This window comes from Passer domesticus, chromosome 11 (assembly GCF_036417665.1).
Source record: "Passer domesticus isolate bPasDom1 chromosome 11, bPasDom1.hap1, whole genome shotgun sequence".
In the NCBI taxonomy this organism is placed as follows: domain Eukaryota; kingdom Metazoa; phylum Chordata; class Aves; order Passeriformes; family Passeridae; genus Passer; species Passer domesticus.
In genome coordinates, this window is record NC_087484.1 from 18,768,306 (window position 1) to 18,790,084 (window position 21,779).

The 21,779-nt window shown below is 45.2% G+C and overlaps 2 protein-coding genes across 9 annotated transcripts in view; both read right to left on the minus strand.

Annotated features, from left to right (window-relative positions):
• The window catches only part of DGKD (diacylglycerol kinase delta), a 59,758-nt gene extending 56,798 nt beyond the window's left edge, over window positions 1-2,960 (minus strand). For 4 of the 6 annotated variants that reach the window (XR_010346376.1, XM_064386069.1, XM_064386065.1 and 1 more), the window contains exon 1: window positions 1,153-1,339. Coding sequence is in view for 3 of the 6 variants with exons in the window: in XM_064386069.1 (XP_064242139.1) it covers window positions 1,153-1,305 (153 nt within the window). In the remaining 3 variants the exon portion in view is untranslated. Of the gene's footprint in view, window positions 1-1,152; window positions 1,340-2,671 lie in introns of those variants that run through there. The other 2 variants (XM_064386068.1, XM_064386067.1) reach the window with 2 other exon arrangements.
• Window positions 2,961-3,700: 740 nt separating this feature from the next.
• SAG (S-antigen visual arrestin) lies at window positions 3,701-21,708 on the minus strand. 3 transcript variants are annotated; one of them, XM_064386086.1, is made up of 16 exons: window positions 19,204-21,708; window positions 17,891-18,058; window positions 17,264-17,324; window positions 17,133-17,177; window positions 16,653-16,846; window positions 15,903-15,962; window positions 14,745-14,812; window positions 14,434-14,569; window positions 14,045-14,129; window positions 13,336-13,408; window positions 12,182-12,319; window positions 11,805-11,882; window positions 10,894-10,917; window positions 10,407-10,471; window positions 5,087-5,096; window positions 3,701-4,460 (listed from the first exon to the last, which is right to left on the minus strand). In XM_064386086.1, the coding sequence occupies exons 2-16, from the start codon at window positions 17,987-17,989 to the stop codon at window positions 4,367-4,369; spliced, it is 1,230 nt and encodes a 409-aa protein (XP_064242156.1). In that variant the 5' UTR covers window positions 17,990-18,058; window positions 19,204-21,708; the 3' UTR covers window positions 3,701-4,366. The 3 variants fall into 3 exon arrangements, with proteins under 3 accessions (XP_064242156.1, XP_064242158.1, XP_064242159.1); XM_064386088.1 differs by lacking the exon at window positions 5,087-5,096 and having other exon boundaries at window positions 17,891-21,708; XM_064386089.1 differs by lacking the exons at window positions 3,701-4,460; window positions 5,087-5,096 and adding an exon at window positions 5,121-6,136 and having other exon boundaries at window positions 17,891-21,708.
• Window positions 21,709-21,779: the final 71 nt, after the last annotated feature.

The following is a 21,779-nucleotide window of genomic DNA, read 5'->3' on the forward strand; positions in this document are numbered from 1 at the left end:
TGCAGGGAATAAGGGGGGCTGCACCTTCCAGAGCAGAGCTCTGAAGATGAGGCAGTGACTTGGGCCAAGTACAACAGGACCATGGAGGAGGGAAGTACTGGAAAGCGATAATGGAACACTGTGACAGGGAGCTATGGCTGGGATGTGCAGAGGTTCTCAGGGAAGGCATGGGGAGCTGAGGAAGGAGCCCACAGTGGCAACTGTGACATGAGGAGAAAAGGGGAGATGCAGCTTCATGGGGTGAGGATGCCCTTGAGGATTCAAATACCAGGTAAACGGAGCAGCATTGGGGAGTAGGAGCCCAAATCTGACCTCCATGACTCCAATAAAATATTACAGGGAAAGAGGGTAAGGAAAGAAAGCAGACAGACGGGATGCTGCCGAGCCTGGGTACACTGCTCACTGAGCTGGGTAAAGCTCCCCGGGAGGTCTGAACCTGGGCACGGGGAAGAAGGTGGCCTAGGCTGGGCTACTGGGGAGGGGAACTGGAGCGGCTCAGAGAGGCACCGGGGGCAACTCCAGGAGCCACTGAGGGCAGTTTGTGGGGCACTGGCAGACGCTGAAGGGCATTTAGGGGACAGCTGTTAACGGGCACCTGAGAAACAGCTCATTACGGGGATCCCTGAGGGGCATTTTGGGCTTCACGAGTGCCTGGAAAGCTGCTGGGGGTGTTGTCAGGGGGTCTCTACCGTGGGGGCTGGGGGTCGCCAGCAGGACCCGGAGGGGTGATTGGGCTGTCACCGAAAACGACGGGATAAATAAATCTTTCTAACACAGACAATATTTGTTACAATTAAAGATTTTCCAGCCAGCGGGGGGAAAGGGGGAAATGGCCGAGTCCCTAAGGGGCGCCTTGGCGGATGTGAGGCGGTCACAGGCAGACCCCCGAGGGGTCGCTGTGAGGGGAGAGGAGCGGGCTGTGCGGGGGCATTGCCGGCAGCTCCCCGAGGGACGGGCTCGGTGGCAGGCCCCAGAGGAAAGCTTCGGGGGGCTCTGGCAACTCCCAAAGCGGCGGCCCGGGCTGGGGGAGGCGCGGACCGTGCCGGGCAGGAGGGAGAGGCGGCGGTACCGAGCGTAACGCGGAGGCAGCGCCGGCCGCAGCGCCGCCAGGACCCCGAGGCCCTGCCCGCGGCCCCCTCCCGCCGCACGCACCTTCTGGCGGATCTGCCCGGACGTCGAGACTTTGCGGATGAGCTTCTGCAGGGAGCCGGGCTCCTGCTCCGGCTCGCTGTCCGACGACTCCTCGGGCGCGGCGCCGGCGGCCGGCTCTGGCTGTGCCTGCTCGGCCCCCGCCGCCGCCGCCATGCTGCACGGACCGGCGGCGCGCCCGGCGCCCCCTACTGGCCCCGCGCGCGCGGCGCCCCCCAGCGGCCGCCGCGTCCCAAGGCGGGGCGGGAGGGGCCGGGGCGGGGAAGGGCCCGGCCGCCGCAGCGGGACCGTCACGGCCGCCCCGCGAGCCGCCCGGCCGCGGCTCCTTGGAGCCCGGACAGAGGTGTTCAGCGCAGCCCTCCCCGCTGAGCGAGCGCGACAGCCGGCACGGCGGTCCCCATTCCTTCCCATTCTTCGTGGCTACTGCAGCACACAATCACAGAGCCATTCGGGTTGAAAAGACCTCTGACACCATCGAGTCCAAGCCATAACCGAACACCACTTTGTCAACCGGACCAGAGCACTGAGTGCCACATTCCGTCATTCCCTGAACACCTCCACGGACGAGCACACCACCACCTCCCCGGACAGCCCCTCCCAAAGCTCTCCCCGTGTGCCCAGGATTTAATGGAAAGCTGCGAGCACACCCTGTGCCCGGGCTCCAGCTGCCAGCACTCCCGCCCCGAAGGGCGCTTGAGGGGCGCTGAAGGCGGCTCGCTGCCGCCGCCAGCCCCGGCCCGGCCCCGCTCCATTGGCAGCGGCCTGGTCAGCGCCCGCCGCCCCTCTGAGCCCTCAGCGCCGGGCAGGGCAGTGCTGCCGCTGGGAGCGAGGCGTGCGAGGGGAAAGCGTCTGTCACCAAACCCGTCCCGACATGTATTTGCTCCAAGTGTCTCCAAACACAGCAGGTCCAGAGATGCCATCCTCGCAGAGCGCATCCCTCGCCGGGAGCTGGCGAGCTCTTCACAAACAGTCCCACCACATCAAAGCCGCCGAGTCAGGAAACTGGATCTGCTCTCCCCAGCGCTAAACAGGAGGAGCAGGCCGCAGGTCTGACTCGGTACATCAACATCACACCAGAACCAGAAGAAAGGGAAGATAAAAGGCAAACAGTTGTAGCTAGAGACCTATTTTCTGCTGACAGAAGTCTGCATCTGCTGGCTAAAGGGCCAGAGAAAAGTCCAGCTTGTCCTGCAGGACAGGGAACTGCAGGAACCAGCAGAAAACCCTCACTGCTCTCTCAGTAAATCACCAGCATGAGCTGAACAAATCGGCTCTCAAAGTGCTTTCCCAAGCCCGGACAAAAGAACAGATTTAATAACCATTTAACAACCCTTTCTTCCCCACTACACAGACTGCACTGTGATTTTGTCCCCTTAGCTTACAGAAGTCATCACCACAGCTGAATTTGAGAGGAAAGGCAGGCAGCAACAGAGGCCCCTCACAAAGCTGACATATAAGAAATTTTTTAAAAAGGAAAAGAAAAAAAATTAATCAGATCTGAGTTTACTGGTCCCATACTTACAGGTGTAGTAGCCAGAAACACTGAAGGAAACACCTTTGTGGAGAAAGATACACTTTGAAGACCTGTTCCCCCTCCTTCTCTTAGATCTTTAAAGGATTTTCTGAATTCCTTTTCTCCACGACCAGCATATTCACAACCAATAATTTCTTCAATCTTTCTGTATCTTTTGTGTGTTCTCCAGCCACCAACACGTTAGTAGTAAAAATACCAGGGAAAAGCCTTCCCAGACATCCAGGTGCAAATGCTTGACCCTCCCGCAAAGCTGAAATCACCCAGAAATTATCCTGATCACAAACACCTGGAACTGGCCGGGTTCCTTCAGCAGCAGAGCACCCCGTGCAGAGCAAACACTGTGCCCCTTGCAATTCCAGCTAAGGTGAGACACCTGTGACCAATGGACAGCACTGAGGAACAGGTGTATTAGGGCAGAGCACTGATGGAACCCTGAAGTCAGCTGTGGTCCTAATTAACTGCTTCCAGCATCTTAATCAAGACCAGTTTACAGAAGCAAACAGATATAAGTGTGAAGTTCTTAATTCTATTTTCCAGAGTGTAGGGTGGGAAACATATGTCTGTATTCATAAATGTGGGCCCTGCAATCAGACTTTCCAGGGAAATTTAAACCAGGGACACTGAAAAGCAGATTTAAAGCAAAAATTAGAAAAATAAAACACCAGTTGTTTTACATGCAAAGTGTAATTAGCTGATGCAACTCACTTCAGCAAAAACTTACATGAGATTCAGGAAAACATCTGACATTTACATGGATAATGAGAATATCCAGATCAACAACAGAAAACAAAGTTTGCAGAATGCAATCTCATTTCTTAGAGCATAAAGAACTGCTGGCAGATGGATGTTGGGAAAGGCTCCTCAGGGAAGGCTGCACCATAATTTCCTCCTTAATTTTCCTGCACCCTCTTTTGAAGCAGTTGCCTACAGGAAACTAGATTAAATACAGACTCTGTCTGGACTTGTATTTCTGTTTGGCATTGTATATAGGGAGCTTTAAGCAATTCATTGACAGTGCACATTTATCTCATCTTTAACAATTTGGTTATTAAGCATATTGCTAGAAAGCTAATACTGTGTATCAGCATTGTCTATGCTGTGGGAGACAACTTGTGAGACATTTACTGGTATACAAAGTAAATGTAAAAGCCACGTGGGGACAGTGCAAGCACTGAAAACATTCACTGGCTGAATTTGGTAAAGCATCAATGCAAAAGCAACCAAAAGGAAAAAAAAATCACTTTTGTACAGTCTGCTGAGAATGATTTGATGAATCACCCATGGCTGCAAGCCAGGCTTCCAGGCTAGGATTTCATTCACTGGCACTTCAAAGTCACAGACTCTGACATTGAATAAGTCCAGGCAGGCTGCATAAACCCTCATTTAAGCTCTCACCAGTGCTGAAAGCAAACAACCTTTTTATTAGGCAGTCCTGAAAGCAGAAGTCAAGATATGGCAGATATCCTCTGGTAGCTCGAGTAAGAGCCAGGTGTTGTGTTTGCCCCATTCAAGGTGAATCTTGCAATAAGCAGTAAAGGTTCCTGATGTCATGTCCACTGACCTCAGGGCTGACCCCTGGAAGACCATGTATGAACTGAGAACATGCAGATTACTAGAAACTTAACTCCTACATTTGTAATTGAAGCCAAACAACACAGCTCCTTTGTCAGCCCGTTCTTTTAATCACTCATCAGTAGAGGGTGAATTCTTGTCCTCTTCATCAGGTGTATTTTTTAGCTTCTGACGAGCAAACTCTTCAAATACCAGCTCTGCTTCACTGCAGTGAAAGAAACACAGGTCTTTCAAAATGATGTTACCCTATTTTTATACCAGTAGACTGTAGGCAACACATAGGATGAAGAAGAGAAGCCCACAATAGACTGGTGGTGTTTCCTTTGTCTCCAAAGTGATTTGGATCACTTTCCCACAGACACCACCTTCACTGCTGCTATTCTAGCTAAAATGAAAAGCAGTTGATTGAGCGAGTCAAGGCACAAATTGAGCATGTTTTTCATCTGTACTGAATCATGTCCATTCCAGATACATATTTATCAGCTAGCTGAACAGCCTAGAGCTTGCAAGGGGCTTTGTCCAGGAATAAAATGTGAAACATTTCACCCTTATTCCTTCTATACTAAAATAGAGGGACATGGTCAAACCTAATAAGTTCCTTATACTTCCAGATATAGAGCACAAACACATCCCTGTTAAGCAAAACATGATCTCTTAATCTATCTTCACATGGTCAGTCATTGCTGTTTAACTCAAAGCAGTCATTTGTCAGGCCACAGTAACTTGCTCACATTGGATTTTAAGCTGGGGATTTTTGGACAGTTTTGAGGAGTTTTAAAAAGAGTCAATGCACAAGTGTAGCTGGAATGTGAAAGACTAAAAGAAACTTACCCATCCTTCCCTGCAGTCACGAGAATGCAGCAAAGGAGGAAAAGAGAGTAGTCAGAACAGCAGATGGCTAAAACACTTGCAAAATGTTTAATGCAAAAAATGTATGGATTGACAAGTCAGAGAAGTGACAAGATTTGCAGCAGTACAAGTAGAATTCCAGAAAGTCTCAAAATGTGTATAACTATACCTGATGAGACAAGTCTCAATCTCCCAAATGGAAAAGCATTCCAGCAATGATGCCCAAGCTATCTGAAGGGCTGAGGAACAAAGACAGATTTTCCCATCTACGCTTGCTCATGGTCACAGCTGTGCACACCTGTGCACACATCTGGACTCTGAGCTGACAGTGCTTGCATGACATGATGTCAGCTTTAATTGCTCTATCACTGTGACTGAAGAAGTCAGCTTAGATAAGAAGACATTGATTTGTTCAATAAATATGAAGTTATTAAAATTAAAGGTCAAAGCAGAGAAACACCTCAGGGATCTCTCATCAGATGGGTTAAGGCTTTTGGGGCAGCACTCCAGATTTCATCTTGCCCTACAAATGTTTTCAAGACTTTTGACATTTGCGTTTCTTTAGTGGGATCTTTCCTAACCACACTATAACAAATCCTACTTACTAGCAGGATTCCTTGAAAGCTGTTTCAGCACAGCCTAAAATAAGCAGAAGACTGTATTTGCAGGGATTTTATTGTTCTCACAATTATTGTTCTCAGTTATTTTAGGAAGGCATAGTCACTTAACTGGCTTACTTCTCATGGCTTTGGGTCAGGGAGCAAAGCTCTCTTGTTCTACAGAAGCAAGAACCTGGGGCACTTCAGTGACTGGATAACTCACTACCTGGAGATTTCCCATCCACAACACACACTGCAATCAAGGGCAACACACACTGCTGGAAAAGTCAGCATCAAAAGTGTGCCAAAGAAGGCCACTCCAGCCAAAATGCCTCAAAGGATGGCTTTTGTAAAGACACTCCTGATGGAATCTCTCCAGACCAGGACAGAAGCCAAGATGAAGTCTGGAAAGTCTCAGGGCATGTATGCTTGATTGACATGGATTTAAAATGAAATATTTAGAACTTCTAAAATTTCCAACACATAAAGCATCATTCTCATTCCATTTTTTTCTCCTTTAGTCTGCTCTCTTTCCCCTCTTGGAGGCACATTCATTACTATGGGAACAGTGGGGTCAGTGATGTGGGTGAAGCTGAGCAAGATCCCCACCAGTGATCTGGAACTGCTTTTACAAAAGGGAGTGAGGGGGGAAATAGGTATTGTTTCAATGGAGCATATACTTAACTGCCTGATAAATGATTACTGAGTCAATACACAGATAGTGTGGCAGCAGAGTAGTGCTCACAATGTACCTCAGATGGAAGATGACATTCAAAGGTGCACCACTTCACCTTCAGGCTGCAGCACTAACTCCAATATGCTCCAATTGCATGCTAGCAGGAGTTAGGTCTACTCCAGAGTTTTCTGGCTGTCCTGTGGTTTATTTAATATTATAATATTGAAAAATTCTCAGAAAATGGGTAGACTTTTGCTTCTTTTAATTAGCATTCCAGCAATTGTTTTGAGGGTTGGGATGGGAGGGGGATTGATGAGGGTCCAGAATACCATTGTCCTCTCAGGGGAGGGTTTTCTGGAAGCTTTTATTTTGCAGCCACAGAAATTATTCCATATAATTCAAGTCATAACATGGTAATTTTCAATATAAACTTTCTTTTAACCTCTCTTAACTTGATAGGGGAGAAAAGAAAAAGAGAATGGATTTTGTTATTTTCCAAGATATTCAACACTTTAAAATGTCCTAATTTCTGAAAGTCACAATACCAAAACAGAGAAAGTATTGCTTTACTTTACTGTTAGAGGGACAAAGCATTCCTGGGTTTCTTGAAAACAGCCCTTTTGTGCAAGTTTAATCAGGGAGCAGATAAATGACCATTTGTTGAACAACAGCCAAAACAAAGGCAGTGTCCAAGACATAGGCCCACAAAATGTAAAACATCAGAAGAGGCAGGAAAACCCCAGACCAAAGAATTCATGCTGAAACCTCAGCCTTGAGGAAAACTCAGCAGGAACTTCTGGGCTAACTGCTGACCAGGAAAGGTCTTGGAAGCATGAAGAGACACAGCCCAGTTTGAATCTATCTTTAAAAGAAACAGGTCCTTACACGTTTTTTGTCAACAGGCAGAACAGACAGACTGCCAATGTGACAGGAGCTGCTTTGCCTAAAAATAACCACATGTGAACCACATGGGTCCAGAAACAGTTACAAAACCAGCACACACAAAACATGCAAATCCTGGCCTAGCAGAAGACCAAGAGAAGGAAGTGATAAACACAGGGAAGGAAAGGTAGCAAGCTGCTTCTTTTCTGTCTCCCGCAGGCACAGGGAAGAAAGATCAAGCAATCTGCAATAGCCATGCACTGTGACAGACCTGCTGTTTACTGAGTGATGAATGCTTCAGAGCTTGCTCACAGACAGCTAGAGAGGGCAAAGCCATCTGCTGTGAAACAGAGCACACAGCACGTGCTCACACTTGCCCTGGCTTGGCCCTGAGAAAATTACCTCACGTTCTTGGGAAGTTTATGTTTCTGAGGTTCTCTGCATCCAGTCAGCCCTGCATGATTAAATGCATTGATGCTACACATTTTAGTTCTGCCATAAATCACCTTGGCTAGAGAAAAGGATATTCCCCCACTGCAAAATAAATCACAATATGTGGCACTTTTTAATCCCACTCCAGCTTTAATTCCATAAGATGGTTGCTCTGACTTCTTTCTGTTCTTCCAGCTGTGCCTTAAGACAGTCAAGTGAGCAGGAAGGTGCAGGAGGCAAACTGGTCACTACTGACTTGTCAATAAAAACAAAAGGGAATGGAAAAAGAAGATAAGGAGTGATCTCAAAACTCCCTCTGCATGCACCTCTGCCTACACTCACTGCAGAGGCTGCTGAACAAGCCAAGAAAAATTCCATCTTTTGGGACCTTTGGGATTCCAAACACTGTTTGTTGAAACTCCATCTCTGCAATTAAGCCTGGATTTGCTTGATTCCAAATTAGATGGTATTCCACTAATGAAACACATTATATTTCTCAGAGTTCATGAGCTAAATTGGTAGAAGAAAAAATTAAAAATCCTGAACTCACAACTGGGAAAAGTGATGAAGCACAGTGCATGGAAAACTACCAACCAATAAAGCTGAAAAGCGTTTCAGTTCACCAGCTTCATATGGGAGACTGTTTTATTCCCTGTAAGAAGCTCAGACACCACATTCCAGCACAGTTTTCAAGTCAGCTATTCAGGCTTCAGAGGAATTTTCTGTTATGTTAGAGTATCTGTTTTTAAGAGAAAGCATTTATTGCCTGTGTTAACCATTTGCAGGGCTTTCCCATGGGATAGCTCCTGAAATTACCTGCATTTTTTTCAGTTTATAAGAAACCTGGTATTTCCATCTGTACAAAATGCATGGCACATAGCTGACACTTCTGACAGCAGGCTCCTAGAAGACTTTGATGTAGCAAACAACATGTGGGCTGTGCCTCTGGTAAGAGGATGTGCTGGGGGAAGTGATCTGAGAAATATTGCAGGTCTCCATTTTCCTTGTAAAGTCTTCTGCCCACATCCTTTTGAGTGTACTGTATAAAGGAGTACATCCTCCCTCCTTTGAAATTACCTTAGAAGGGAGAATTGCCTGACTTCCATTTTTCCTTATATTACAAATGCTTCTGCCAGAAGTACAAAGTAATAAAAAGGGATTACTGGCATTTTTAACACCAAAAAAGTAATGTAAAAAAATTCACACCATTCTAAAAATGTGAACTTTTTTACAGTTGCCTAAAGCTTTGGATGAGCCTTGTTAGAAGTTTTCAAGCTTTCCTTGGTGTCCATGAAAGCTCCTGAGCTGCCCAGAGGCACTAGATGGCCCTCACCAGCCACACTCCTGGGATCACCAGTGCCATCCCAGCCTCCACCACTTCTGTGCCAAGAGAATGTGCTGGCACTGCTCACAGCAGGGGCTTTCCCAGGGAAAATGAGTTTCCTGTAGTGCAACTGTTACAGGAGAGATAAAACCTACCTTTGCCCACTCCAGCACATCCATAATTAGCAAAGCCTGATTCCCAACCAGAGCATCTAGATGTGGAGTGGATCAGCTCTCTTCTCATTGCTCACTCTTGATCCCTCCAACAATTTCACACAGTAACAACTCAAGTCACCCCCTTCTAATGCTTCCAGCATAGACCAAAGCATTTATCTCAGGATAACTCTTCTCAAGGTTCCACTGACACTTTCATGTTAAAGTTTCATTTTCTTAGAAACAGCAGCTTTAGTTCAGTTTGGGCACAAAGAGAAAATGAAAGAAAGAAATAGGAGCACAAAAGCAGCCATGGCTTTTGTTTGAAACCCACTAAACTTTGTCCCAGTATAGAGGGTAGGACAAGATGGCTCATCTGTAACAGCCCCAGCAGGAAAGGGCTGGTGTGTCTGGTGGTCGAGAGAGGCTTCAGATGCTGCACAGGAACTTCTGATTTGGTGTGAGCACCTTGCAATCTCTGGTGCTCACCACTGGCAAACAGAGCCAGCCAAGGCCTGAGGAAGTGGAAGGATGCTCTGACAGCCTGTGATTCTGGCATCTGATCCCAAGCCTCAAATGCCTGGGTAAGGCTTGCTCCTCACACTGTTACAGAGGTCCCTCACTTCCACACAGAGACCTAACATTGAAGAGATGTTGGTTTTGGATAACCACTGAACAAGGAGGCCACATCACAGACACCATGGCAAATGCCACATCAAGATAACAGGGACTCAAGAATCATCAGCAGTTTTATCACCTCTTCACTTTGCTTAAAAGTATTTGGCTTTGTACAATGCTCATGAGGTGTTAGGTATTTTCTGTGTCAGATTTTTTATTTTTTGCTTATACTGCTATCTGGCTGGGAATTGCTGACAGCTTCATATAGGATATTTTGCACTGCAGTCATAAGATTTAACTGTGCAGAGTTTCCTCAAACCCCTGTTCTCTGACCTGTGATTCCATACATGAAAGATGAAAGGGAACATGACTCTTTTCCATTTTCTCCCATCTTTACATCCCTGCTCCCTGTTATTTAATGCCTGGAGGTTGATACATACATACATACACACACAAACACACACATACAGACACACAAACACACAGAACAGCTCCACACTGGAGCCTTGTAGGCTCTGAAGGCTTCCTGTAGCACAAATCACTCTAAGCCTTACAATGGTGAGATCTCACCAGAGCCTGTTCATGAGCAAAGACAAAACAAAAGCCAGGTGTAACTGACCTGCTGGGTTCTTTTCCTCAGGTTTGGGGTGCATGAGACGAAATGGCAGCTCTGTGCCCACTTCACTTCAGGGAGAAGAAAGAATGCATCAGATCCACAGCTCCACACAAATGCCTGGTTCAGCCTCCTTCCTCCTTAGGCCAGCCTGAGCCCTCAGCTCCAGCTTCACTCATTCTTCCCTTTTTTTCCAATCATAATTTTCCTCTCCAAAAAAGTTAAGCTTAAATTTCTCCACAAATATCCCAGGCATATTCACTTACACAGACTGGGTTTATTGTGTGCTGAATGTACTTCCATGTATACAAAAATCGAAATATATTCTTGTAATAGCTTCATTTTCACAGGAGAACCACAAACTACTTGCTCCTAACAGCTTAAGGGACAGTTGATTTTTTTTTAGGGAGGTGAGAATGGCAAGTAAAAAAGAGAATAAAGAGATGAACTAACAACTAGGACTGCATGGTCTGAAAAGGAAGATGACATTTACCTGGAAGTGAGGTCTCCCAGTATGCTACAAAAGAAAACAAGGAGAAAAACAAAGAATATTTAATGTCTCTCTATTCTGGTGCTCCAACAAGTGCTCTTTAATTGGTGGACTACTGAAATCACTTTCCTCATGTACTGTTCCCTACTTGCCACAAATTCAACTGAACCTGTTTTTAAAAAAGGTAGTTTTACTGTTTCATGTCATTCCCATGGACAAAGAGTCTAAGTTTTTGAACTCCTGACCAAGTGTTGGGCATGGCACCTTTTCCAAGAGCCAAAAGGCAAGTGGATGACCACAGAAAGCAGCAGGCATTTTATCACACTTTAGGCAAATCTTTGATGTATTTTTGTAGTAGAATGAAGCATAGATAAATGAAATACAAAGGTAAACAGTGACTAGCATCAACTGAGAGTCACTATCCTGGTCCTTCTTTTCACTGACTGTATTCTGGATCTAACTTATATTGATAACATCAGCTTTACCAGAAAGCTGGCTGAGTACAGAACCTGAGCTACAGTATTTATGACTCTCAGGCAGATGTTTTCACCTTCTGCTCTAGGAGAACAGCAATGTCAATGTAAGAGGTTCACACAAAGTTTCACCTCACTTCTCACAAAATAGGTTATAGCTTTGAAACAAAAATTGCAATGCAAACCAGAGTTTCCTACTTCAACCATGAAGTTATATGGTATCTAAGGAGAGTAACACAAACTGTGACTCAGGGCAAGTCCTATGGATAGGCCAAGACTGTTTTCCAGGCAATTTATGCTTTACAGGGAGCCTCATATCCTATAACATGTGCCCTTTCTCTTGGGGTGGACTGTTCTGGTCTCTCCTCCCCCATCAATGACATAAACACACTCCCCTCCCTTAACTCCAGGCAGATGTAGCAAAAAGTGTGTTACACTTACCCTGGAACAGTGAGCTTCACTTTGATCTTGTAGGAAACCAGAATCCCCATCACTGTCTTGTCTATTCCATCCTTAATGCTGCCAGAGAAAACAGAGATCAGGGTGAGGTGGCACAGCAGTGCAGCAACAACACACACCTGGAGCAAGAACCAGGGAACATCCTGGATGTGGGAGGGCAGGCAAGCCTCAGGTACAGCCAAGACCTCTCCACATCTGTGATCCCCATTCACCCTGAAGGAACATGATGGCTTTAGTAATGGTGCTACGTGTATCCATCTGGGAACAACTTTACAAAGTCCTCAGGGAAGTGTCTCCTCCATGCTCCCCTCTTCTCTATAACTCTCCTACTACGTGGGACCATTTAAAACTCCACTCACATGGTACTAGAAGCCAAGTTGGTGTCCTCATCCTTCAGCTTTCCATCCAGAGCTATTTCCCGTGTCTCCCGGTTGTTTGCAAGCAAGGGCAGAACTGTCAGTGTCTTGGTCAGGCTACTGTTTGGCTGCACCTTTTCCCTGAAAATAAGAAGGGAAGTGATACACTTCAGTTTGTTACACACACAACTAGGAGAATTTCAAAACAGATTACAAAGCTGCCCAAAAGGAGAGGAATTTATCTGTGCAAATTCAGTTGTCAACAATACAGATGTCCACCTCTAATGTAATCAGCAAAATTCCATTTCTAAAAAAAAGCACTTATAGAAAATTCTTAATTTCACATTAAGGCACAAAAGTAGGTCAAAACCACAGAATAATGGAACAGTTTAGGTTGGAAAAGCCCTTTAAGATTATCAAGTCCAACCACAAAGCCAACATTGCCAAGGCCATCAGTGAACCACGTCCCTAAATGCCACATTGATTTTTCCTAATATCTAATCTACACCTCCCTGGGTGCAACTTGAGGCCACACCCTCTGTGCTGCAAAGCTCTGAATTTGCACAAAATGAATCCTAGTTGAGAATACCAGTACTGAAGGGAAAACATGTCCTAAGCTACAGAGCAGAACACTGGACAAATATAAAGTACCTGGGTATGCCCAACCCTCCTCACCATGTCAGGTTCAGAGCTGCCAATACAGTGAAAAGAAGCAAGTGGTTCTCCATAACATGTACAGACTCGAGGCTTCTGTGGGCTTTGTCAGGCCAGAAGAAACAAAATGAAATGCTCTTGCTCAAGCAAGAGTGTTCATGACTTCCAGTCAAACAGCAGCACCTTTCAGAAAAGTGCTGCATCTCTATTTAAAGATTTGCAACAAGTGGGAACCTTCTGCTGCCACCACTAAGCTCATCTAGCAGATAATTACTCTTCAAATCTCTTCTGCAATATCCCCATTCCCTGAAAAAAATGTAAGGATCTCTGCTGCTCTGTGAAAAGGGGACCAACTGCATCTAGAGAGTATGAGTGGTGTGGCACACACAAGAAGAGAGAGCACTGTAACAGCAGGAGACTGCCAGACTGTAAGTATGAGAACCTCTCATCACTGATGATGAGGGTAATTAAAAGGGTGTGAAGGAGCAGGAGCATTCACTCACTGTGCTTCCTCAGCAGCCACCACTTTGGTGTAGAAGTCACTGGAGTACAGCACCACATTGGCCACCTGCTCCACTGAGGGAGAAGGAAGAAAGCAGACACTCAGGTGTGAGCATACACCACAAACAGCACAGCTGCCCCCACCCCAAGCCCCAGGAATGGGAAACATGGTGAAGAAAGCAGAAAACCTCATCCATTTAGAGCCTGAAGGGACCACCAGGTCAGATAGGCTGACCTGGACAGAGACCAACAGCACACCAATGGCCAAAGTCTGTCTTCTCTGAAAGGTAAGAAAGCCTTGATTTGGAGACAACACAAAGTCAATAACCCACAGTTTCTCTTGGGATCCTCTCTTTCCATTAAAAAGATGTCCCTCTTCTTTCTCTGTTTGGGGCTGCTTTTATCTCTGGTCCTGATACCTCTTGTGTGCCTACAGCCCATGCATGTGCACTCAGGAGACAGCATCAGCACAGAGCCTGTGGTAACAAATGGCTCATATTCTCCAATCCCACACAAAAAACCCCAGGGTAATTCTGACTGACACACTGAAGAGGAGAGAATCTGTGACCAACAAGAAACAGCAACACACAGGGGAGAGGGACAAATTCCTGATATCCCCAACTGCCTTCTTAAACTGTTATAAGCAGTAAATTCTGTCTCTCTTTCAGTCCTATTGCACTCAAAGAATCCAAATCAACAGCAAAAACATACCCTGGACTTTGATCTTCTTCACTGTTTTCTCTGTGTTGTTGTTGATGGTGACAGTGACTGGAATGGGCTCACCATGGTAGTATACCTAGAAGGAATGTGATGCTCAGAAATCCAGCCAGGAGAATTCCAAGCCCTAACCCCTCTAATTCCCCCAGATTACACCTCATAGAGGCCAGACAGGGGAAGATGACCCCTCCCAGTGATTCATGACCCCTCTTTCAATGATTTCAAATGTATTTGGTAGGGCTTCAACCACCCCTAGCAGTAGCCACTGACAGAAATTAGAGCCCTTGATAGCTGGGACAAGTCAGTCTCAGCTGAGAAAGCAGCAAAATGCCCCTTGGCCTGCAGATACCACAACCCCAGCCCCAGGGCAAATGCCCCCTCACCTCTTTACTGAGGCTGGCTTTCAGGTGCAGGGGCTTGTTGGACATGAAGAACTGCCAGGTGGTCTCTGCACAGGGCTGGGGTCCTGGGCTCTCTGGAGCATACTGCACCTTACGGATCAGCAGACGAGCAGAGTTCCTGGGAAGCAGCAGAGGACACCATGGTGACACCCAGTGCTTGGCAGAAGCAGGAGTTCTGCATCCCCATGTGCTCCACCCAGTGACAAGGGGGCAAAGCTGAACAAACAACCCAGGTGCACCACTGGACCACGCATCCCCTTAAGGCAAAGCTGAAGAGAGACACATCCTGTTACCTCCTATGAATTCTCTCTTCCACATTTTCTGTTGAGAAAGCTTTCACCTCAAAGTCCACCCCACAAGTCTGCCAGAGAAAGAAAGGACAGCTGTGAAATCAGGATCAGAAGACAGGAATATCTGCAAATGTTTCAGTATCTTTCTGCACACCAGAAATTGGCAGACCCCTGCCAGCTGCAAATTATTCTGGCCTCCCACCACTGTCACAGACATCCCTGACAATTGGTGTTGGCACATTCACCTGTTCTACAGTGCTTCTGATAAATGAGAATTAATCCCAGCCTCTGAGAGATGACATCCCTGCTCCTGCAAGGCTTCCTGTGAGACCAGTGCTGGAAAGGTCACACCACAAGACTGACCAGTGTGCTACACTGCCTGGCCCACCCTGGGTTTCTGAACTGAATTTCTGACTTGGCTTTGTAATGCCAAAAGCAGCATCTAAGGAGTGGAAGTGATCATGCCAAACTAACCTTTTCTTTAACAGGTTTATAGCATTGTGGGGCACCTGTGTGAGTCCCAGGTAATTCTCTAGAGAGACATTTTTGCTAGAATATCATTCCCTGGCTTAAAATACAGGCTATCCTTTTTGCACTAGATTCTACAACCCTCATCCCACTTTGCCTGGCTGATTGCCTAGTTCTGCTGTCCAGACAAGCAAAGGAATATTTTTAACAGTATCAGAAACCTTGCAGAACATGTAATTATTTAGTGACTTTTACTACAGGGTTTTTGTTCTGTTTACTCATACGTACAAGCCAGCTCTTCTCTGCATTTAATTCATGGCAGGTCTCAACACATGTTATTTATAGCAATCTGTGAGATTTTAGGCACTCAGCCTCCTTTTCTTTCATGTAGCCTCACAACCACAATCATTTTATGTGCAGCCAAACCACAAATCATGTGATAGTCTTAAAGAAGCTACAAGACTGCAGATTTTGTAGTCTTGCTGCTATTTGTTTGGATTCCCTTTCTTATTCTGAGGATTTCAACTCCAATTCTGTGACACATATTTGTAGCCCTAAGTTCCTGACATTCATGGCACAGCACAGTGAAATAAGTATCACCTTCTCCTACTGTCAAGCTAAACAAATTCACATGGTTTTTTTCCATCCAACTTTCCTTAACCACGATAAGAATAAGTGTCCCACTGGCCTCACCTTATCAACATCACGGGGTGCAGGCTGCAGACAGACTGAGCAAGGCAGGTAATCTGGAAACTGTGGGAGGAAGAAGAGGAAATGCCCCAAACCAATAGCACACAGATGTTTTAGGTAACATAGTGCTCACAAAAGCAGTCCTGAAAACAAGGGGTCATTCATTGTAATGCCATAACCCTTTGGAATTCTGGCTAGTATACTTGACTTGTATGAACAAATCCCTTTCTTCCAAAAATGCCTTAGAAGTCAAGAAAGAAAAAAAAAGTCCATGCACAGTGTGAATCTTCCTCAGGAACACTAAGGCAGACATATGACTGACAGCACTGGAAGGATTTCCTGTTAGAATTTGGCAGTCAGCTGTCATTTGTCATCAGCTGCCAGAGATCTTTTCATCTCCTTATTTGATCCAAAGTTTTTAAAGGAAAATGATTTAGCACTGGGGAAATGGTAAAAAGTATTCCAGCCCCTCAGGAACAGGAAGGCAAGAATATGAGGCTGTTGCTAGCATAAAGCCATTGTAAATTCCCTTGATTTTTTTAAGAAAACACTTCTCACAGTGGTGTGATCACTGCACAGTTAGGATCTTCTTGCCTCTCAGGATTCCAAAAAGAAAGAAAAACATTGGTAACACCATCTGTCCCTCAAAATTGGAACTTGCAGAACATGAATTCACTACAAATTCCCATGTTCAGTCCATCAGCAGGCCTCAACAGACAAAAAGAGAATCAGAGGCTCTTCTGAAATACTTACTGTAAAGAAAAAGGGATAAGCATTTTTCCCCAGCTTCTTTAGCAGAGATTCCTGCAGGAGGGTGAGAGACTCTGGCCTGTCAGCAGGCGGGTACACCTGGACCCTGGAGAAGAACAGGTCGCGGCGGAAGGCGAGGCCGATCACGTCGATGTCTTCCTGGCCGTAGCGGAACACGCAGGTGAGGGACACGAACACTGGGAAGGAGCACAGGACAGGTGAAGCATGCAGCAGGATAACGGTGAAGGCAGGCTGGGATGGGGACACCTCCTGCCTCAGGGAGACATGGAAACTCATTCCAGCACTTGTATAACCCAGTGAGTACGCATTCCATGTGTAACAATAGACACTGCCTTGATAAGAAGCCCATTCACTGAGGTAGAGAGTTACATTTGTACCCTTAAAAGAATAAAAATTCTACCTTAGCACCTCACTCAGAAAGACAAACAATTTCTGAGACATACATTGCATAAAACCTCAAACCTTTTTTCCCCTTGATAATAGCAGGATCCACCAACACAACACCATCTGAAAGATAGGGAAAAAATTAAGATTAACATAGATAAAAGCAGCGCTGAGAGCAGGAAGAGCAGCACGTAACCCTGTGGACTTACCTACAGGCTCCACACTCCCTATGTTGTCAATGAAGTCCCGCTTTCCCAGGTAGATGGTGAGCTGTGGGGAGAGGATGACAACAGTTGAACCATAAAATGTTTGTGGTTGTTGAGGGAAGGGGGACACACATATCAGAGAGCTATAAATCTTGCAGAGATCTGAACAATTCCATTTTAAATGGAATAATTTTTTTTTCCAGCAAACATGCAACCCCCACCAGACTCAACAGGATTATTTAAATGCAGGACATCAGAACTGAAGATCTGATCTAGACAAACTCCCAAAGGCACAACACAAATACTTGTGCATGGGACAAAGAAGTGTAGATTTAAAGATTTTTGGTGCTGTCAGGTTGGAAAGACAATGAATCAGGTTTGTTTTAAACATTTACCAGTAGAAGTACCACCCAGGAGAAGAGTGAGGTGAGCTGCCTTCTCTTGTATTATAACAAATAAAAAGTTTGCCCTAAAAGCTGTTTACATCATCTCCTCAAACATAGTGGTAATATGGGTCACACTCCTTCTTCAGAAAAACATAAAGGGGACAGGAAGGAGATTTGTAATAAGTCTTCAGTCTGACTACAGGTAAAACTCAAACCTAAATAAGTCCATTATTACTGTACTCACAGCTTTGTCACGGGTGCTTTTTCTGAAGATAACTTGTTTTTGAGGAGAATCAGCATTCTTCCCACCAGTCCCAGTCTTTTGAGACTCAGGGCAGCTCATGGTCAAAGACAGGGATGTGACTGTGGGTGAATGAAGCTTTTCTGTCCCAAAATGTCCTGTGCCAGATGCCTGGGAAAAATAGGTGGATGAGATAAAAGCAGTAGGTAAAGCACTGTAGTCCTGTGCTGTTTCAGACCCCCTCCCATCCAAATGGTGGCTCTCTAAAAGCTACCAAGGTGGTTTGTGTTGATAAGGAATCAAACCAATCCCCAAATAAGAAATCATCTGTGCTGTTGCATTTTCCTCAACCAGAACTCAGTGCAACCCATTATGGGCAGAGCAGCACTGAGCTCAAACCAGAATGCACCATAAGGATAGAACAGTCCAGCCACCTGCCCAGAAAGGCAAGAATTATACTTAGAGGTAGGGAACAGCTTGCACCTGAGGGGTACAAAACATATGGAATAAAAAATATGGAATAAAAATTCTTCAGGAGGAGAAAAATAAGGAGGGAGAGAAAGGTGGGTGGGGGGAAGAGAATGGGGGGAAATTAAGAGAAGCAGTGGAAAAAAAGAAGGGAAGAAGAGAACGGGGAGACCATAATGGCACAAGAGATATCCAGAGAGAGAACTCCAGAAAATCTAAGTGGTACAAAGCAGAGAGATTAACTTTTCATTCTGTTCTAAGTCACAAAATAGCACCCAGTTAATGATCAAATGGCAAATTTAAAATAAGGTAAAGCATTTCCCCCATTAACAGAGGATTCAAGGTGGCTCTGGTAATCACCAATATGAATTGAATCATGGGATTAGAGACATTCACAGGGGAAAAGGATCCAGGAACAACCTTAACCCTCCCTGTAAGATTCTGAAGCAGAGCAGCATCAGGAAAGGATGATGCCACACATAGCCTGTCCTTACACTCCTCACCATCAGAGCTGTGTGAATGAGAGCACTGTGTTAGACAGACCCTGCTCTGATGGGGTATGACTGTTCTTGCAATTTGCTCCCATTCTATTTCTCAGCTTGTTTTCCCATTTTAAAACTGCTTCAAGAGTAAAACAGTTTCTAGAGCCTATTTGCAGATAACAAACCATAGAAAAAGGAAACACCTGCCTTCTTGGAAAGCTGAAAAAAATGTCAGACATTAGAAACAGACCATACACAAGTAAGCATTTCTATTTTCATTAAGTAGGTTTTTCAAGCCCAGACCAGTATTTGTTGCTGACTAGACATGCTGTAGACTCAAACACAGCAGAAAATAACATTAAATACCTTGCTGTGCTCCAAGTGGCACAGGAGCTTCCACAGACAGTGATGGGAACTTCTAAATTATTGAAGAAAGATGAATTTTCTGAGGCAGCTGTATCCTGTGCTTCTTTGCATCTACCAGAGGGAATTACTGCCCTCCTCACAAACAAGGAGGACAATTTGTAGGGGATTTGAAAGCTTGTCTCAGGTTGCGTCCATCCAGGATTTCAATAACTAATCCCTCTTCAAGAGCAAATATTGTACCTGGGCTAAGATTCAGCTGGCAAGTGGTTAAGTCAGCAAGAACAAGGCATTGCCTAAGGACACTCAGCTAGTCAGTGAAGAGGTCTGCAGTGTCCTGTTCACATGTTTTGAAAAGACTACAGACTTATGTAGCATAGGACAGGTACTGAAAGCAGTTTGTTCTAAAGCTCCATCTCTCCTTCCTAGGGCTGCAAGCCATGCAGCCTGGTAAGAAACTGAACAGACAAGAGCCACTTATGAAAAAGGGAGTTTATAAAACACTACAATGGCATTTTGATGGCCTGTCAAACACTGAGAACAATGCACTATTCTCAAGATCACTAAGCAATTTATCCATTACTGCTTCACCAGCAGCCAACTGACATGCTGATGCAAAACAATACACTGCTGGTTGTACAATCCCCTCCTCAATTTACTTAAAAAAGCACAACATCTGGGATTTAAGAAACACTGATATTTCAATTAACTTCAGCTTTACTGTTCCTTGATCTTCCAAGAGTAGCTTTCTCCCCACAAGTGAATTTGGCCCTGCTATTTTGCACAACAGTATATGTTAACTTTTGGCTTGTGAGCTGCAGGAACAGCTGTAGCCTTCCTCTGGCTGCATCTGTTCATTTGATTACAAGATCACATGATATCCTGTCCACTTGCCAGCCTAACAGCTCCCTCCAGCTCAAGCAACCTTGCAGTCACAGACCAAGCTTGCTTTTCACAAGCAATCACTGACATTTGCCTGAATATAATGGTCCAGGCTACACAAATTACTCAAAATAAAAGAATGACTGAACCAATGTTCCCCAGCTCTTTCAGAGCTCCAGCAACATTTTATTAACTGAAGGGGGATTATTTGGAGAGCTTAATCACTACTCTGTCTAATCAACTCTGGCAAACACAAACCAGCCAGGCTGGAACCACAGAAATTCACACGTGCCTGTGCTGCAGAAGGGAAGCCAGGTCCTTATTGAAAGAAGTAAGAAAGAAACCCCAGAGATGAAATTCAGTCACACTTTGTGAAAGCAAAAGGGAGGAAGCTGGTTTTGTACAAGTCTGTGCTGCAGCCACTGCAGGGTTATCAGTTCTCTAGGAGAGGATGAACATTCCTGTTGGCACATGTACCATTGCAAACATCTTCAGAGGATCTTGGAAACAGCTTCTCCATAACACATGCTCCTGGTGCACCCTTAATCCAGAGAAAGATGCCCAACCCACCCCCAAATCCACTTGAAGGGCAGCTCCACCTCTGGCAGCAAAACTGCTACAGCCACCTCTGCACTGCAGATACCTTCATTTGCTCTTCTTCCTTCTGCAGGCTGAAGGAGAAAAGGAGGCAACAGAAGTAATCAAAATATAGGAGAAAAAAAAAAAAAAAGCTAAAATTGCTCACTAGAATTTCTCACATACCTTAGTGCTAAGGACCTTTAATTTAAAATGCTTAAGGACTTAGCTAGCTGGCTGTTATCCTTCAGCATTATTAACCTGCTTCATAACAACATCAACGGGCCTAACAAAGCCCTTTGGTAAGATCTGTGTCCATGCTGTAGAAAAACACAAATGCAGCAGTGTAAATTATAAACATCCTAAACCCATTCTGATCCTCCTCAGCAAAGCCTCCAGGTTGTTTTTTTTTTGTTTTTTTTTTATTATGCTAATCTTCCAATAATCTTTCATCATGCTGACTTGCCACTCCGTGATCTGCTTTCCTGCAGTAACCAAGGTCACCTGGACTTGTGGCAGGTGCCTTTTCAAGGACCATATGCCACTGCAGCAGACAGAAGAAAAAATATCTCGCCCTTAGAAACTGTTCAGAATGCCAACTTTCCATTTTTGCTACAGTTCCCACATCCACAAGCTGAATAAAAGCTTCTTTTCTTATGGAAAACAGAGGGTGGCCAGTGACAGCTATTGGTTATGAAATCTGTACACTGAAGAGCTGAAGACTTTGCTTCATCACTCTGAAGCTGGAACCAGAGCAACATCTTCAACAGGGTTTTTGTGTTTTTAAAGAAATGTGCGATTCCTATTCCTGTCTTAAAAACTTGACAAGCTAGCAGTCAATGCCTCACAGCAGAAAAAGATGCCTATTTTTAGCAGTGTTTGAAATACAGAACCTGATTTCCTCAGTTCAGAGGTTTATCTAAAACATCCAACAATACATCAACCTTTCAAGGACAGAGACAGAGGCACTTGTTCAATGAGGCAAGACTTTCTTCAGTCTCAAGGTAGGACTACTGAGACAGTGCCAGCACAGGCTGCACCTGCAGGACATCTAGTCCCAAGCTAAGAGCCTTATCCTTTTCCCCCTTGACAGCAAATTCCATAATGCACCAGGAAAATGG

What these genes read in the sequence shown, in the direction of transcription:
- SAG (XM_064386089.1), bottom strand. Translation starts at nt 17,989, where the DNA reads ATGAGCTGCCCTGAGTCTCAAAAGACTGGGACTGGTGGGAAGAATGCT. An exon ending in CACCCCGTGATGTTGATAAG is followed by an intron (nt 14,813 to 15,902) that starts GTGAGGCCAGTG and finishes TTTCTCTGGCAG; the next exon opens with ACTTGTGGGGTGGACTTTGA. An exon ending in CTGGGAGACCTCACTTCCAG is followed by an intron (nt 10,472 to 10,893) that starts GTAAATGTCATC and finishes TTCTCCCTGAAG; the next exon opens with TGAAGTGGGCACAGAGCTGC.